Raw genomic sequence first — 16,839 nt, 5'->3', positions numbered from 1 at the left:
TGTAAATTTTGTTACAAACTAACACACTCTCGCGTGTGGATATCTCTATCGAGAAATTAAAAGTGAGGGTGTGTGCAACATGGAGTTAAACTTTCTGTGAATATTACCGTGGCACTTTGAAAAGTTTAACTCCATGTTGCACGCACACACGTTCACTTTTAATAGAATAATCTACGAGCGCATGTATTGCGTGTACGTACACGAAAAAGATTGAGGTTAAATTTTGTACCCTCCAGCAAAACAAATGGCGTGCTAGTGTGCGTGAGATCGGGCTTAGATAACTCTATTTCTCGATTCAAAGTTTATGTTTCTAGTCAGAAATTTACCAACACATTCAAAGTATGTTTACATTACAGCTGGAGGTTTGTTTGCATCAGGTTTCCTATCTTTTTCTAGCATTTTTTTTTCAGTCAGGCGACTTCTAGCTGTTTTTTTTGACTGACCGCCCGATATGTCAGCCAACATACTTCGCAGGGCTGTGACAGCTCGAGCTCGGTCTTTGTTTACATCAGGACACTGTTAAGAGGAGTTCGTCATTTTTGAGTTAAATTATATTTTTTCACTAGAGTTATCTACGTGCGCATGTATTACGTGTACGTACACGAAGGATTTCTAGGTTAAAATTTGTACCCACCAGCAAAAACAAATGGTAAGCTAGTGTGCGTGAGATCGGGCTTAGATAGCTCTCTGGGCCTAAAAAGCCTTATAGAGCTATCTAAGCCCGATCTCACGCACACTAGCTTACCATTTGTTTTTGCTGGCGGGTACAAATTTTAACCTAAAAACCCTTCGTGTACAAACACGCAATACATGCGCACGTACATAACTCTATAAGGTTTCTGTTCATGAAAATTAAAAAACAAATTTCACGAGTTCTATGCAATTTTTAGAGATTTTCCCTTCTTTTTTATATGATTTGAAGATATACAAAAGGGTACAGCAACAAACAAACAAAAAACCGCAAGACCTAGTTCCGTCGCTGCATCCTCCCTTGCAACCACTCCTCAAAGTGCACCTTCTTCCGGTGGGAGTGCATGTTTGCGTTCGAGTTGAACGTCCGCGGGCAGTGCGGACACGTGTACAACCCTTCGCCATCACCTCCGTTGTGCGTGCTCATGTGCTCGCGCAAGCTGATGGCCTTCGCGAACGTCTTCTCGCAAACGGTACAGCCGAACTTCCCCGCCCGATGCACGAACCGCTTGTGACTTCCGAGCGCGACCCGGTTCGGGGCCTGCTTGCCACATATCTCGCAGCTGACCGGTTCGCTCGTCTCGTGCATCATCAGCCGGTGCTTGCGCAGGCTCCACTTGGAGAACGACCGGTGGCAGTCCGGACATTGGACGCGGCTCGCCTGCGCGGCGTCCGGATCGTGCGCGGAAGTGGTGTGCGCTTCGAGCTCCTGCCGCGAGATGAACCCTTTGGCGCAGACTTCGCAGACGTAGTCGAACTTTAGGGTGTGGCGTTTGATGACGTGTTTTTTGAGCAGCGAGCTGTTGCTGAAGCTAGAGAGGGGGGGAAGAATCGGTGTTAGTTTGAGTTCGAGTACCATGACCTCGGTTCAACTTACATCCTGTCGCACTCCACACACTGAAACTGCTTCGTCTCCAGCGCCAGGTGGCCCTTCACGTGGGTGCTGTACGCCGACTTGTCGGTGAAGGTCTTGGCGCACTTTTCGCAGGTCATCGCGTTCACCGGCGTTCCGGTGAATACGGTGTGATTTTGCACCTGATGGCGGCGGAGATTTCCGGCGCACGATAGCAGAGCTTGGCAGACCACGCACCGCAGCAGGTCGGGATCGTCGTGGCTGCGCAGGTGTTCCAGCAGCCGAGCGCGCTCGATGAAGTCCTTGTTGCAGCACGTGATGCGTCCCTTGGTTTGGTGAACCTCGCGGCAGTGGATTTGAAGTTGGTAGAACTTGTCGAAAGTTTGCGAGCACTGGTCGCAGATGATGACGCAGTTCTGGGCTATCAACTGGTCGGATTTGTGCAAAGCGTTGATTGTTCGTTTCTTCTTTTTGGGCGGTGGCTCCTGGTTGGACTCTTCTACCACGTTTTCCTCCGATTCGTGGTCCGAACTGTCGTCGAAGTTATCAGCAAAAGAGGTTTCCGGTTCAGGTTCTCTCTTAAAACAATCTCCTGCTTCATAGTCGACAATTTGCTCAGCCTTCACCTCGATCACGCTCTCCAGTTGTTCTTGCTTGACCACTCCATCGTCCAACCCTCCAGCCACCTCCTGCTTCACTTGGACGTGTGCAAAGGGAACCGTTTCCGTGTGAGCCGCCTCAATCTCACCGTGAAACCGATGAAACTCCTCGACCTTCAGCCAGCACTGCAAGCAGACGACCTCCCCAATCATCGAAGCAACCTCAAACGAAAAGTACTTGGCAATCACCGTCCCTCGATACGACTCCCACTCCTCGCTGGACATCGGTTCCGACGGACTCGGCTGAACGCCACCAACAAGCGGAACGTGATGCTTCGTCCGCTGGCGGCACAGAAAGCAGCTGGGTCTAACCCGCTTACCAACCACCGGAGCAACAGCCTCAACTTCCTCCAGCTCGGGCTGCCCCCAGGGGTTCCGGATCGTGGGCACACTTCCCCGCGCCAGCGGCCTCCGCTTGCGCGTTTTACCCGACGGAAAGTCACCGTAGTAGCAATCGCTGGTAAAGTGCCCGCTGCAGAGGAGCTTGCCCGGCCGGCCACCGCAGAACGCTTCCCAGTCCCGGCGCAGCGACGGACTCGTGGGGAACTGGTGCATGCAGAGGCCCCGCTGAACGGCCTGCGTCCGGGTGAGGCCGCACAGCGCGCAACAGGCCGGGGGCTTGGCCGGGTCGTTCATGGTTTGAACGGGGCGAAACTGCTCAGAGGTGGTGCTGTTCGAGTGGTGGTAAGAAATTTAAATTTGTATGGGGAAATCAGGGTTTTCAGCACTAGTTTCTGTTAACGACATCAACAGATTTGTTACGCGATGTTTGTAAACAATACACTTTAAAAGAAACAATTAATTTTGTTACCCACTTTGGGAGCGTTCTTTTATTACGTAACGCGAAAAATCGGACTTTTAGACCCCCTCCCCCCCCCCCCCCCTCGTAACAAAATTTCCATACAAATTTTAAAAATTTGTATGGAGCGTAACACGGCCTCCGACCCCCCCCCCCTCCCCCCCTACTGCGTTACGTAATAAAAGAACGCTCCCTTTATTCGTGTGTTGAGAAATCAGTAACAACTTTTCAAAAGGGCGAAACCCTCAGATGTAAACAAACTGAGTTTTCATCAGTATCATGTAAAGCCAACAAAACTGATTCTAAAACACCCTTCAACTTCAACATCTCAACATTCCAAAAATACGTAGTTTTACAAGCAAAAAAGGTGCAGGTGGTTATGTTACACATGACCAGTATGACAAAGAACTTTGCAAGATGATTGTTGAAATTTTCGATAAGAATGTCCGGTCCAAATTTCCCCATGATTCTCTTATAATTACATAAGACAACTCTTTTGTGAATAGTTGTAAGACATAATATCAACGTCCTATCGAACTAAGGGGACGGAAATTGCAAATGGAGCTGCAATAGAAATCAAGGTGAAATCAATCGACTTTCCCTCACCACTCGAAAGTTATCAAGATGCGGAAATGTTTTTGCAAGGCTGTTGCAAGCAATTGGCGGCAGCAAAGTAAATTTCAACAGCATACATTAAAACTGCCCTTTCAAGGGCTCTAATCGAATTCGAAATAGTTATTCTATATTTCCAGAAACAGAATTTCGCCGCGGCACAATAAAAAGGCAATCGCAGTAATCGATTTATTACTTCCTGCGTAAAATAAGCGATTTATTTTAACTGCGTAACTTCAGATAATGGTCAGATGCATGTGCAGTATCAAAAACCATAAAGTTTGATACCCATATTGCCCTAACTCTTATGGTTCGGCAAATGTCCCCTCATCGGAACATCCGCGGGGCCTCCGGCCACTCCGGATTGTGGCCAATACTTCCGAAATTTCAAATTTCATGTCCAGTATCAAAAACCATAAAGTTTGATACCCATATTGCCCCAACTCTTTTGGTTCGGCAAATGTCCCCCTTCGGGAAATCCGCGGGGCCTCCGGCCACTCCGGATTGCGGTCACGACTGCCGAAATGTTAAATTTCATGTCCAGTATCAAAAACCATAAACTTTATCGCAACCACAACCAACTTGACCCAAAGGGAACTGGTTCTCGATCAACACGGAGACTCCTTCTTGATGCCGTTAACCGGAGCCTTCCGGGATCAGCAGCTTGACCACATCGGTCCCTAACGTTCTTCCTTGATGGCCTGCAGCGACAATCCGTCCCGTTCCTGCGACGGCCCGAGCCATTTCGGCGACCTCTCCACGTCGGTGACCGGGGGAAATTTCTGCTGTCCCTTCTGATTTTGCAACTGCCACTCGATGTTGACTCCTCGGCTGTCAGAAAATTATGAGCTTGAGTGGAGGTGATTTTAGATACATCAATCTCACGTCTCTCGGAGAGGATGATTGGGAAAGGTTTGTTCAACCAATCAGCGTGAAGGAAAAGGAGGGGAAGTCTGCGAAGAGGGGAAATCGCCACGTAACGATTTCGCTTCGCAAAAAATTGGGTTCCGATCTTTTTATTCATTCTCTTTACACATACTACACACCACCTAGAGCAAACAGTGCGTTGCAAGTGTATTTGTAGCAAGAAAGCGCCATCGACTGTGGATTTGCTCGCGTGTGTGTGTGTGTGTGTGTGTGTGTGTGTGTGTGTGTGTGTGTGTGTGTGTGTGTGTGTGTGTGTGTGTGTGTGTGAGTAGTAAACCACACTAAAATTGTGTTCGCGGAACCACACTAATATCGAAAATCGATTTTCCCCAAGATCGATCGGATGAGCAAACTCGTGAAGGGTAGTTGCACGGCAGAAACCAGGCGCACACAAATGAAGCTCCCCAGCCCGCGTTTGTGTGTATGCGTTGATAATTTGATGCTCTTTCAAGCCCCAAACTTGCCACTCGATTTCCCTTCCGCACACACAAACACTCACTCCCGTACCAACCAGATTTTTAAAGAATACTCTTTCGTGTGAATTGGCCCTGAAAAGGGCCATTTTAACGTCATATGACGATGATAAAGCATGCGATGATGACACTCCAAGTCAAGGCTGTATATCATAGGTACTCGCGATCTTGCTTTGCATTAGTGTGAATGCATGACTCCGTGCCACTAAAACCAAAACAATAACAAACGAACAATGGACCGTGCCCGGAAAACCAAAACATAAACAAAGTCAGTGTCAGTGGAGTGAGAGAGTCAGATATATCGATTTTGACAACCGCACTACTACACACTCAATCGCGAGTACCTTAGGTAGAAAGCCATGACTCCAAGTTGCCGGCAATTTTCCCTCCCGCGCCTGCTCTGCCTCTCTTTCCAATTTTTCAATTCTCTCCTTCCTCTCGGCGGCTCTGCTGTGCTGCTGCTGCTTCTCGATCCTCCTCGTGCAAAGCTTCGGACTCGTTTGAGCTTCAACCGGCGGCACGGCGCTCTTTTATAACCTCGCTTGGCTGTGACGGCTCGACGCTTTCGAAGCAGTGGCAGAGAGCAAAATTTGCTAAGTGCTAGATACTTGAATCTGATTAATGTGTTCGGGAAAGGTTGCGCTCAACCAATCAGCGACCGGGATTTTCCCGGTCTGAATTTTTATTTTTCATCTTAACTTTTGAGTACTTTAACAAAGTTTTATCAACTTTGTGAGGTAGTCTACTTGCAATTTAAGACTTCCCCTTTCGTTTGGTGGATAAAGCATGCAGATTGCTTGAATTGGGTGGAAGATATAAGCGTTTAAACGATTACACAAATCGTTACACTTTCGCTTCGCGAAATTTTGGATTGACACCCGTAGACAGTGCCCTTAGGACAAAGTTCTTTGTCAAAACAAAAGGGCTAATCAACAACATCAATCAAAACAAACCAAACTGAGTTTCCGCCCTTGTGTTTTTACCCAATCACGAGGGGCGAATGTAGTGTTTTTCTGCAAGTTCCAATGTATTAATAATTTCGAGAAAAATTAGAATCCTGCGCTCCAATTAATCGCCGCAGAAAGATATCGTCGCAATGGAACGGTATCACGCAAAATCCAGATAACACAGATCTGTGTTAAAAAATTACACAGGTTGTGGAACAGTTCCGGCTTTCAAAAGTGGGTATTTTTTTTACACAGATCTGTGTAAAAAGTTACACAGATTTTCGATCAGCCTTCCTTTCAAATCTGGGTGGAAAAGATAAGATGGCGTTTTCCTGCAACATTGACGAAACTTGGTAAGATTTTTTCTCTTCTGGTTGTTTAATGGCCTATCTACAATCACTTAGCTTAGAATAGTTAAGTAAAGTAAAACTTAGAAAATGTACACAACTTACGGCCGTCATCCACAATCAACTTAGAAAATTTGCTGGGCTGATATACGTTGCTATGCAGTTGTTTGTTTACCTTTGATATGGAAACGTCAACTTACCGTAGATTTTGAAATTTTTTAAACCATACGTCAAGTTTCTAATTTTATTCCTTTTCATTGTAGAAGATCAGATTCATTTCCATTGATTCAAACTCCTAAGCTAAGTGAAATTTTCTAAGTTAAGTGATTGTAGATAGGCCATAAGTTGTAATATTTTTAAAAATGTTTTCCTATTTCAGACTTTTTTGACGAAATGACCAGTTGTTGCATCGTAATTGAACTGGAATTGGCCCCATTGCAGAGAAATGTAAGTTTTATTAGTTGGCAATGTGGCCATCAATTCTAACCTTTCTTTGTTTGCTGTATTTTAGGATTACTCGAAAATTTATAATGCTCCCGTTGATCGTCTTGCATGCACGCCGATTCCGCCTGAATTTACCACCTCGGAACATCTCCGGACTGGAAAACCTGGTGCTTCAAGGTCAGCGGCACTATCTCCCGTGGAAGCTGCTCTACGACAGGAGGACATTTATCAGGTCGATTTTGTGACGGTGAAGCACTTTTTTAAAATAGATTATAGCCTTATATTTAGTTAATGAAATGTATAAGAGAAACTTGAAATAATAAATCATGGCAACATGTTCCTTTTTCTTTCCATTTTAATATAAATTCCTAGTTTAAAAGAAGAAATGAATGCAATTTTGTACCCAGAATCTGTGTAAAATATTACCCAGATCTGTGTAAAATATTACACAGATTGTCGATTAAAAAATTACACAGATTTGACAGACAACGGTTGTACACAGATCTGTGTACAAAGCTTCTACACAGATTCTGTGTATAGAGTTATCTACGTGCGCATGTATTGCGTGTACGTACACGAAAAAGATTGAGGTTAAATTTTGTACCAGCCAGCAAAACAAATGGTGTGCTAGTGTGCGTGAGATCGGGCTTAGATAACTCTATAGAGCTATCTAAGCCCGATCTCACGCACACTAGCTTACCATTTGTTTTTGCTGGCGGGTACAAATTTTAACCTAAAAACCCTTCGTGTACAAACACGCAATACATGCGCACGTAGATAACTCTATAAGGCTTTCTAGTCAGAAATTTACCAACACATTCAAAGTATGTTTACATGACAGCTGGACGTTTGTTTGCATCAGGTTTCCTATCTCTTTCTAGCAAAAGTTTTTTGTCAGGCGACTTCTAGCTGGTTTTTTTGACTGACTGCTCGATATGTCAGCCAACATACTTCGCAGGGCTGTGACAGCTACAGCTCGATCATTGTTTGCATCAAGACACTGTGACGAGGAGTTCGTCATTTTTGAGTTAAATTATATTTTTTCACTGGGCCTAGAAAGCCTTATTCCACACTCAGCCAAAATATCTTTTGAAATTCATATGGCAAACCATATATACGTCGAAAACATTCTCATTTTTACATTTCATATGCTTAACATCTGGCTTATGATAGATTTTATCAAATTTATAAGGTTCACATATGACATTCATTAATGTTGTTTATGTGAAAAAGTCATATGGTAAACCATATAAACAGTAAATGTACTATGGCGGAGCACATCAAACAACTGGCAAAGCAGGCTTCAGCATATCTCAGGTTTGTTGAACAGTTTTTATGTTCTTCGTTTGTTTTTAATTTTCAATTCGGTTTGTTTTCAAATTTTCAGAAAAAAAACACCTCGCCTGGAAATGTACCGGTTGAAAGTTCGTCGGGAAAAGTCTTCTGTGAATTCAAAAATCTTTCGCAGTTGTTCCCGGGCCGGCGGTCAAGTGGTGTCCGAAATCGAACGCCTTCCACCGAGGGAAGGTTTTAGACCGGCGCGGAAGGCACTACTTGACCAAGCCTTACAAGGAAGTTCAGTCCGTCGCGGAGGTTGTTCGATGATCGTCGTTGTGCCTCACCGGAAGTATTCGTTACACTTCAGACGGCTCAACCCTTGACCAACCGGAACAGTGTGCAAATGCGACAGTCAAATCTGGTGGAGTGTCAGTATGTCCACGGCCGCCGGTACCAGAGTCACCCGAGATGAGCTTCAAGTTTGGGGGAAGAGAGATCAACAGCAGCAGAGTGCTGAAAAGTAGATCGTCAAATCGGTAAGTTTGATCAATTAGCTTAGAACTTTAGAACTTTGAACTAAATTACCGTCTTTTTTGATTTCTTTGCAGTCATCGGAAGCATCTCAAGCCCCTAAACCTACTGAGATCACCTCTTCAGAAACCTGTCTCCACGAGGCTGCGGACAGGCAGTCGATGAAAACGCCGAAAACAGCACCGCTGACATTGACCGCTCGATGCCCAACCGCGTGAAAAAAGTGAGCGACTACAAAGCCGAAGAAGGCTGGACTGCGAAGGCGGCCCTCCGGCGCGGAACGCATCACCCGCTAGGAAGGCAACTTTGGCCACGAAGTTCAATCTTCACAGTCGCGGAGGGCTTTTCCGGAACGCTGACCGGCCGTAAATAGGACTCCCCCGAAGAAAGCTGTTAAGACGACGAAACCTCGCCAGAAGAGATGTTGCGAATGTTGTTATGTATTATAATTTGATTGAAATAAATTTTGAAACTCTGGCTAATTAAATTTTGTAGCATTTAAAAGGCGGAAAAATCTCGGGAAAAATTATAAGTTTGCCATATATCTACCAAAAACTATAGGCTTCTCAAATTTAAATTATATACGGTTTGCTTATGAAAGCAACAATTTATCATATATTACGTCTATAAGGTTATCTTATGGAAAAAAATCCATTGATTGATCCTATATATTGTCCGATTCCTACGAAGGTACACGCCACGCGGCATTTCAGAATGTGCCGCAGGCACTGTTGCCAGCGATTTTCTGCATTTTTTGTGTATTTAAAAACATACCCGGCAACAATGGCATGCAATTCGAAGAAGAAGATCAACAAAACCAAAACGCGCAGTATGGGATTTGACAGCGCGCATTTGCCGAAAGCGCGGCGCGTCGTTTCGAGGCTGGTATGCCGCGTGTCTTTTTCGGGAATACGCGCAATAATCTATATGGTTTGTGTATGGAAAAAATCTATAAGGTATCCTTATGGCTGGTATGGATTATTTTGGCTGAGTGCAGGTTTTAGGCGATCTGTGTCAAATTTTACACAGATCTGTGTTATATGGATTTTGCGTGTATAGATAAGAGAGTAGGCTTAGAAAAAATCAAAGTAAAGTTGTCTGTCAATTTGAGAAAATCGTGATAATGCGTACGGGTAATTTTAGTGGAATTTCTAAATCAAACCATTTTTCTGAAGTATTTTTTTGTAGAAATGGCGACTGCGTCTGCGACATCGTCCGGAATGGCCGGAACGACGACGTTGGCTGGCTAATCCGAGTGTGGACGAAGCAACTGTTGAAGTGACGGAGTTGTCGGTGCGGAAATGCGACGGCTACCCCGGGACCTACTGTGGACAGCGGTGTCCGTGCTATGTCATTTCCAAGTCCTGTTTGGACTCGGTGGAGTGTCGGAGATGTTGGAACCTGCGTCAGGTCGATGGTAGGAAGGTGAATTGGAGGGCATAATTTTTTTTTTTTAAATTCTTTAAAACATCTCGATTTTTCTAGGTCCGCCCTCACATTCCCGGTAAACCCGGTAGTCGGTTCCGGCCTGGGAGGTGTCCAAAATCTACAACAAGCTTACTTACAAAAAAAAAATACAAATTGAATGTGATGTGAACTGGAAGAGAACAAAATTTAAACGAAATATAAAAAAACTAACTTGTTTATAACTCAATGAACCGCTTGCGTGGATAATTTTACAAAAAAAAGTCAAGTGTTTCATCTCGAGCTGAGATTCGAGCGAGATTCGTTCTAGACCCATTTTTTATCACTGAGGTCGCAAATATCACTGTATACTATTACTGACTGTAACGTTTCACAATGATAAAATAGTTTTTTAACCACCCTTTTCCTTAGAAACCCGAAAAATGAAAAAAAAAAACACAAAAGGGCGCATCGGTTTTTTACATCTGCTTTTTGGCGTAACCTGACGGGCGATACCGTTGTTTTGGTAGGGTATGGGTTCTTCAAAAAGGCGTTATAACTTTTTCTCAGTTTTAAAAGCAAAAACCAAGGCAAAAACACTTCAATTAAGTTCATATTGCTCTCTATGATGAAATTATTGCTATTTTCTAATACACCCTTACCAAAAATCATGATTTTTTGAGTTCCAAATCCCACTTTTCATACGAATTTTTCAGTTCAACCCATATAACCATTTTTATGGTTGTAGTACCTGAACTCAAAAAATCGTATGAAAAGTGGGATTTTGGAACTCAAAAAATCATGATTTTTGGCTATTTTTGGTAAGGGTGTACGTTTTGACAAAATTGATGGTTTTCATTCTTTTTTTTTGTGAAAATAGGAATGGAGCACCCGCAGTCGAGCAGTTTTTGACAGTTCGCTCCATAAGAAATAAATTGTAGAAAAAAGCAAAAACTGCTCGAATGGAAGTGCTCCATTGATCGAAATTGCAAAATTTTGAATGTTGATTTTCCCGAAACGGCAGGATTGTAGGTTTCGCCCTTTTGAAATGTTGTTACTAAAATGTTAGCAATGGGGAAAAATAAAAAATTAAATAACTAATCTTTCATAAGCGTGTAACTCCATAATAATCATTGAAACGTCAAAAATTCGGAATAAAAACAAATCTGATTTTGCGGTGCTGCCTCCGGATTTTTACGTTGATAAAAATGTCCACTCCTCGACCTGCCGCAACGGCCACCACCGCTAAACCGGAAATTAAGGCGGTCAAAACGAAGATCAAAATCAAGAAAGCCGACATCCGCCAGTGCCGGCTCTGTCTGCGAGTTCTCCCCCGTGCCGAGGTCCGGGAAACCCGCGGCAACAATTCCGTCGACCTGTCGCGGAAGATCGAAACTGCCGTCTCAATTCGGATCCTCAAGAACGACAAGCTGACCACGGTTTGCGTCAACTGCCTGCGGCTGGTGGACATTTCCTACAACTTCCGGATGGCGTGCATGAAAACCAACATCATCTACTCCGGCAAGTTGGTCATGCTGCACGAGGGAACCTGGCTGGAGGAGGACAAGAAGGAGCTGCTGGACGATTGCCAGGAGCTGGTGCGGCGGCACCGGCTCGAGATGGACAAACTGTTCAAGTGTTCCGGGTATGAATCGGGAAATGTGGAAATTTTCACTTCCCTCGAGGAGGAACCCGTTCTGGAGGTCAAGGAAGACCCGGTGGAGCAACCCGCGGCGGACGAAATCAACGACAGCGAACCGGAAGCGACCGACGAGTGGAACAAAATGATCGAAAGCGCTCCCGCCAAACGGGTCAAGCAGGACAACGGCACCATCCCGATCCATCGGTACATCTGCGAGATCTGCGGCCAGGTCGTGGACAAACACAACGAGGAGTTCCACCGCAACGAGCACCTCAACATCACGCCCTACCAGTGCCCAAACTGTCCGGTGGCCTTCCACTCCAAGTACGCCCTGCATCGGCACAAGGTGAAGACACGACCGGGAGATCTTCACCAAGGAGTGCCACATTTGCCACAAAACGATTCGCGGCAAAGGCGGCTTCAATCGTCACATGGCTCGGCACAGCGATCCCACGGTGGACACGGCGTCGTGCGACGTTTGCGGCAAGCGGTACCGGAAGTGAGTCCCTTTTTCTAGCATCATTATTACATTAAACCCGAAAAACTAACAAATCTCAAACAATTCATTCCAGGAGCTACATGAAGGACCACATGAACACGCACACGGGGAATATGGCGCACGCGTGCAGGATTTGTGGCCGGACGTTTGCCGCCAAGACGAACCTCTTCACGCACATGAAAAAGTACCACAAGCTAAAGCTAAAGGCCGAGTTCACCGATTGCGGGTACGATCTGAACGAGACGAATTAAAGCATTTTTTTGAACGTTGAATGCTGGAGGAAACTTGTAAGTGATGACATTCCTTGATTTAATGCTTCTTATCATGGGACCATCCACGTGGGCACTTTTTTGGAAATCTCAACCCCCCCTCCTATCGTGGACAATTTAGAGAAATTTTGAGAAAGTTACACCAAAAACTCAAATATAGTGAAAAATGTACAAAACATTGTATCTTTTGATACGAAAAACGAAGTTGACTTTATAGTTGTCGGCCACCATTGCTTTAGTACCAACCACTAGTGTCTTCCTTTTATCTACAAGGACTTCGCCGCCCTGGGCTCTTATGTGTATGAATGTATGGCACGGAGCGACGGCGCCGAATACCCATATTTACACAAAGAATTTTAGAGCGCCCGCCGCGGGATTCGAACCGGCGACCTCTGGATTGTGAGTCCAGTGCGGGGTCCGATTGATCCACACGGGCGGGAAATCTTTTGATACCCTTGTTGCAAATTGTAAAAATTGTACATAACCTTAATATGTAAAAATTTTAGTATTTTCAAAAAAAAAAAAAAAAAAACTCAATTATTTGAAGTTTCGTTTCGATTATGCGATGGTTTGTATGGGACTTCGGACAATCGAATCACGAACAAAATTCTTTTTCCTATTTTTTATTTTCTTAAACATCAATTGATTTTTAATTTAATTTAATTCATTTTTGAAAAATAAACTTCGTGGCCCTTCTTGACAGAAAAAATATTACTTGACAGTTCCTTCTAAGGGGACCATTTATTTATTTTCGATTCAAACGATTTCTTTTCGTTTCGAAATTTCATACAAAAACAAATTTGAAGTATTTTTTTTAATGTAAAATTGAATTTCCAATCGAAAAGTACTCCACAGATTTTTTGATAAAAGGCTCTATTTTCAAGATACAGGCACTGAAAGTTTAATTTCAGCTAAAAATTTGCAGTTTTTAGATTTTTAAAAATAGTGACCATTTCTAAAAATATTTTTTTGAAAGGTTCAGAATCTCTAAATCAAGACTAACATTTTAAAAGGACCAAACTTTGAATATTACGACCGTTTAAAATGCTAGTCTTGATTTAAAAATATTCGAATATATTTTTTTCGAAAAGATCGGAAAATTTCACGAATGTTTCATGTTTTAACATTGAAAATCGGACCATTAGTTTCTGGGATATCGACATTAGAAAATGGTGGGTTGTTTGGGTGAGACTTATAAAACATCAATTTTCCTTTTTCTTTTTATTAAACTCGCTGTATCTCAGCAACCAGAGGTCCAATCTTGAATGTCTCTTAGACAGTTTGATAGCAAATTTTCTAAACTTTTAAAAAAAATTTTTTTTAGAAATGGTCACTCATGGTCACTATTTTTAAAAATCGAAAAACTGCAAATATTTCGCTAAAATCAAACTTTTGGTGACTATATCTTGAAAACAAAGCCCTTTATAAAAAATCTTTAAAGTACTTTCCGATTGGAAATTCAATTTTACATTGAAAAATTACTCCAAATTTGTTTTTACATGAAATTTTGATTTTTTCCAAAAATAATTTTTTTTTTCAAAAAATCATGACTCGGCGGCAGATTTTTTGACCATGTTTCTCTATAGCTCAAATGTTACGGGTTTTGGTCCTCTAAAACATATTAAAAAAATCTCGAAAAAAAATACGTGTTTTGGGAAATTGAGTTTTAGTGAAAAAAAGTGAATTAAAAATCTGCAATTTTTTTCCCTAAGCCTATTTTTCCTAAATAGTCCTCAACAATATCTCAAACTTTGCCGAATTGGTGATCAGAAAATTCACTCAAAAGTTACAGCTGATTGAATATTTACATACCATTTTTGTATGGACAGCTGACAAAATTGTATGGAGACTTGAATGGGTGAACCAATGACACAAAATAGCATATTTGGTCATAGGGATGGTACAAAAAATTAAGTGTGCATGTTGCAAATTATAAAAATTTGTTATTAAAAAAAAGTTTTTTGAGAAATAACATATTTTTTTGAAAGATGTTTTTTTTAATCAATAGAGTTATTGACGGCTTTCGCCTATAAAATTTTCGTATTTCAACACACAAAAAGCAGCAAAACGTGGTTTGGGTTTTTTAAAACGTGATTTTTGGAAATATTTTTGTTATAAATTGTATTTTCAAGTTATAACTATTTTCAGGTATATATTTACGATTTCTTTTCGTTTTTTCTGCATTTTAAAAATACTTCTAGAAGAAAAGCAGAAAATTGTACGGGCTTCCTGAAAAAATACACTGAACAAAAAGCTATTTCTATGAGATTTTTAAGTTTGTAGATTTAAAAGTTAAATTTTAAGGTGATGTCACGATTTTTTTTCACTCAAAATTTTTGGAGAAATAGCTTAAGATGTTACAAAAAGACTCACGAAAAATGCAGGATGGTGTGTCTCTCCTAAAAAATACAAAAATCATTTAAGGGGTTACGTACCTGTAAATCGGCAAAAATGTCAGAGGTTAGTTTGAGCAAATACTTAAACTTTTTTTTAAATATGCATTATTATAATAGGGCATTCAAATATATATTTTCAACTATTATCAAAATAAATTTGAAGACATTTGGTTGTATAATTGCCGAGATATAGCTATTTTAAGTTAGCAGTTTCAAAAAACGGGTGCCACGATATCTCCACACTGCTTTGACCAAATCGGCTCAAAATTTTGGTGAAGCCTCGTTAAATCGGCCCTGTGTGCATGACGAAGCCCAATTTTCCAAAAGTTTATTTAAAAAAAAAGGAAAAAAGTATTTCAGTGTTTTTCATAGAAAAAATCGCCAGTTTTTGATTTTTGTATTTTTTTTAAATGCAAAATTTCAAAATCGGGCTTTGTCATGCACACGGAATATGTCTTACAAGTCTTCACCTCAAATTTCAGCCAATTTGGTTCATCCCATCTCGGGATATCTTGGTACCCGTAAAAAAACTCGGTGTTCAAAGAAAAACGCTCACAAAGTTTGAAAGTTCGCTTTGCGCATGGCAAAATTTTGAGCGTAAATCGTCTCTTACTCAGTTTAATCATGGAATATTTTCATGAATCTTCAGGAGTGATTGAAACTCATCTTTTAAGTGGATTTAATAAAATTTTCTGAAATATGAAATTTTGTGATTTTCTACATGTATGTAACCCCTTAATAATTTTTTTTTAGAAAAGTGGTCTAAACGTCAAAATGTTCAAAAACTTGATTCTCCAGACAATTTTATATAAAAGTCCCGATATTGACTATTGTCCTATGTCCAACCTTGTAAAGAAACAGCGATTTTAAAGATAAAAATGTTAAAAAAAATGGTTTTAGGTGTTTTTTTGGCAATTTGTATATGACAGACTTGATTTTTCAGTTTCAAAAATATTTTTACCGGAAAGCTCGTCTAATTTTCCATAAGTTTGCCTTTGACAGCTTTTTAATTTGACTCGTTTTAATATTTACGTATGCTTATTAACTACCCAGGTTTCTACCATAAAACTGACAACACTGAAAAAAATCCGTTTTTTTGTTATGAGCAATGTAATTAAGCTTATTGGACGAATTTTGGAATTAGACGAGCTTTGCGGAAAAAATATTTTCGAGACTGAAAAATCAAGCCTGTCGTATAGAAATTGCCAATAAACACCCAAAAACCTATTTTTTTACATTTTTATTTTTAATAGGTTAATTGTAAATAGGCCATTGAACGTTGCTGTGCAGTTGATTGTTTACCTTCGATATATTGTACGATCAGTTCCTAGCTGGACTCGGTCACAGGAAACGACCGGCGACTCAGTGACCGACGAAATAGGCGGCGGGCCAGATGCGGGCATAAAAATGTCAAAATCTCTTCCCCCCTCACTTCGTCTCACCATCCAGCTGCAGCTTTGTTGACAAACAAACGGAGCACGCGGTCGCAAGATGGCGGCATCGAGCCAGAATTAGGGGTGATTATGTGATTAAAAATGAAAGTTTTTTCAAGAAAAATAATATTTTTCCGACCGAATAAAAAAATTGCAAGCATGTTTAAACAATTATTCCTGATGTCGAAGAACAGATTAAAAAGCAAAATTTTAATCCATGATTTTTTTATAAATTGAATTTTTCCCTCCAACTGGGAACCCCTGGGTCTATCCACGACCGTTTCCAATGACCGTGAGAAGATGCCAGAGAATCCAGCTACGAGCTAAATCCACAATACTGTAGATTTTGAAATTTTCCAAACCATATAATTTTCTAAGTTAAGTGTTTTTAGATAGGCCCTAAAGCTTGAAAATTAGTAAAATAATTCAAATGCTTACACGATATTTTCTCGTGTTAGTCAAGAATTGTTATTAACAATCATGTTTTCCCACCTTCCATGAATAATTCAAATCTTTGTACGGAATAAATTTACACAACATTAAATCGCTGGAAAAAACATTCCTCGTCTGAGAGACCTGCCGAGATGTGCTAAATTGAGCGATTTTGCAAATATGCGCAGCATTTTTAATTAGTAT

At 41.5% G+C, this 16,839-nt stretch overlaps 1 protein-coding gene, 2 long non-coding RNA genes and 1 pseudogene across 3 annotated transcripts; 3 read left to right on the top strand and 1 right to left on the bottom strand.

The window, feature by feature from the left end:
- Positions 1–869: 869 nt before the first annotated feature.
- LOC120422454 (transcription factor grauzone-like) lies at positions 870–2,926 on the bottom strand. Its single transcript, XM_039585898.1, has 2 exons — positions 1,568–2,926; positions 870–1,502 (listed from the first exon to the last, which is right to left on the bottom strand). Exons 1-2 carry the CDS (start codon positions 2,836–2,838, stop codon positions 968–970), a joined length of 1,806 nt encoding a protein of 601 aa, XP_039441832.1. The 5' UTR covers positions 2,839–2,926; the 3' UTR covers positions 870–967.
- Positions 2,927–6,252: 3,326 nt separating this feature from the next.
- On the top strand, positions 6,253–7,252 carry LOC120422455 (uncharacterized). Its single transcript, XR_005606134.2, has 3 exons — positions 6,253–6,313; positions 6,687–6,754; positions 6,819–7,252. It is a non-coding gene; the product is annotated as an uncharacterized LOC120422455 (long non-coding RNA).
- A 2,308-nt stretch (positions 7,253–9,560) lies between these two features.
- Positions 9,561–10,199, top strand: LOC128092383 (uncharacterized). Its single transcript, XR_008211710.1, has 3 exons — positions 9,561–9,693; positions 9,749–9,985; positions 10,046–10,199. It is a non-coding gene; the product is annotated as an uncharacterized LOC128092383 (long non-coding RNA).
- Positions 10,200–11,096: 897 nt separating this feature from the next.
- Positions 11,097–12,377, top strand: LOC120422457 (zinc finger protein 778-like; annotated as a pseudogene).
- The last annotated feature ends 4,462 nt before the right edge of the window (positions 12,378–16,839 follow it).

Source organism: Culex pipiens, chromosome 1, assembly GCF_016801865.2.
Source record: "Culex pipiens pallens isolate TS chromosome 1, TS_CPP_V2, whole genome shotgun sequence".
NCBI lineage: Eukaryota > Metazoa > Arthropoda > Insecta > Diptera > Culicidae > Culex > Culex pipiens.
Note: the sequence above shows the minus strand (reverse complement) of the source record. Positions and strands in the feature narration are given on the sequence as shown.

Excerpts from the sequence above, each read along its gene's own strand:
- LOC120422454 (XM_039585898.1), bottom strand. The coding sequence starts at position 2,838 with ATGAACGACCCGGCCAAGCCCCCGGCCTGTTGCGCGCTGTGCGGCCTC. Across the intron at positions 1,503-1,567 it reads TGTGTGGAGTGCGACAGGAT|CTTCAGCAACAGCTCGCTGC; the intron begins GTAAGTTGAACC and ends CCCCCTCTCTAG.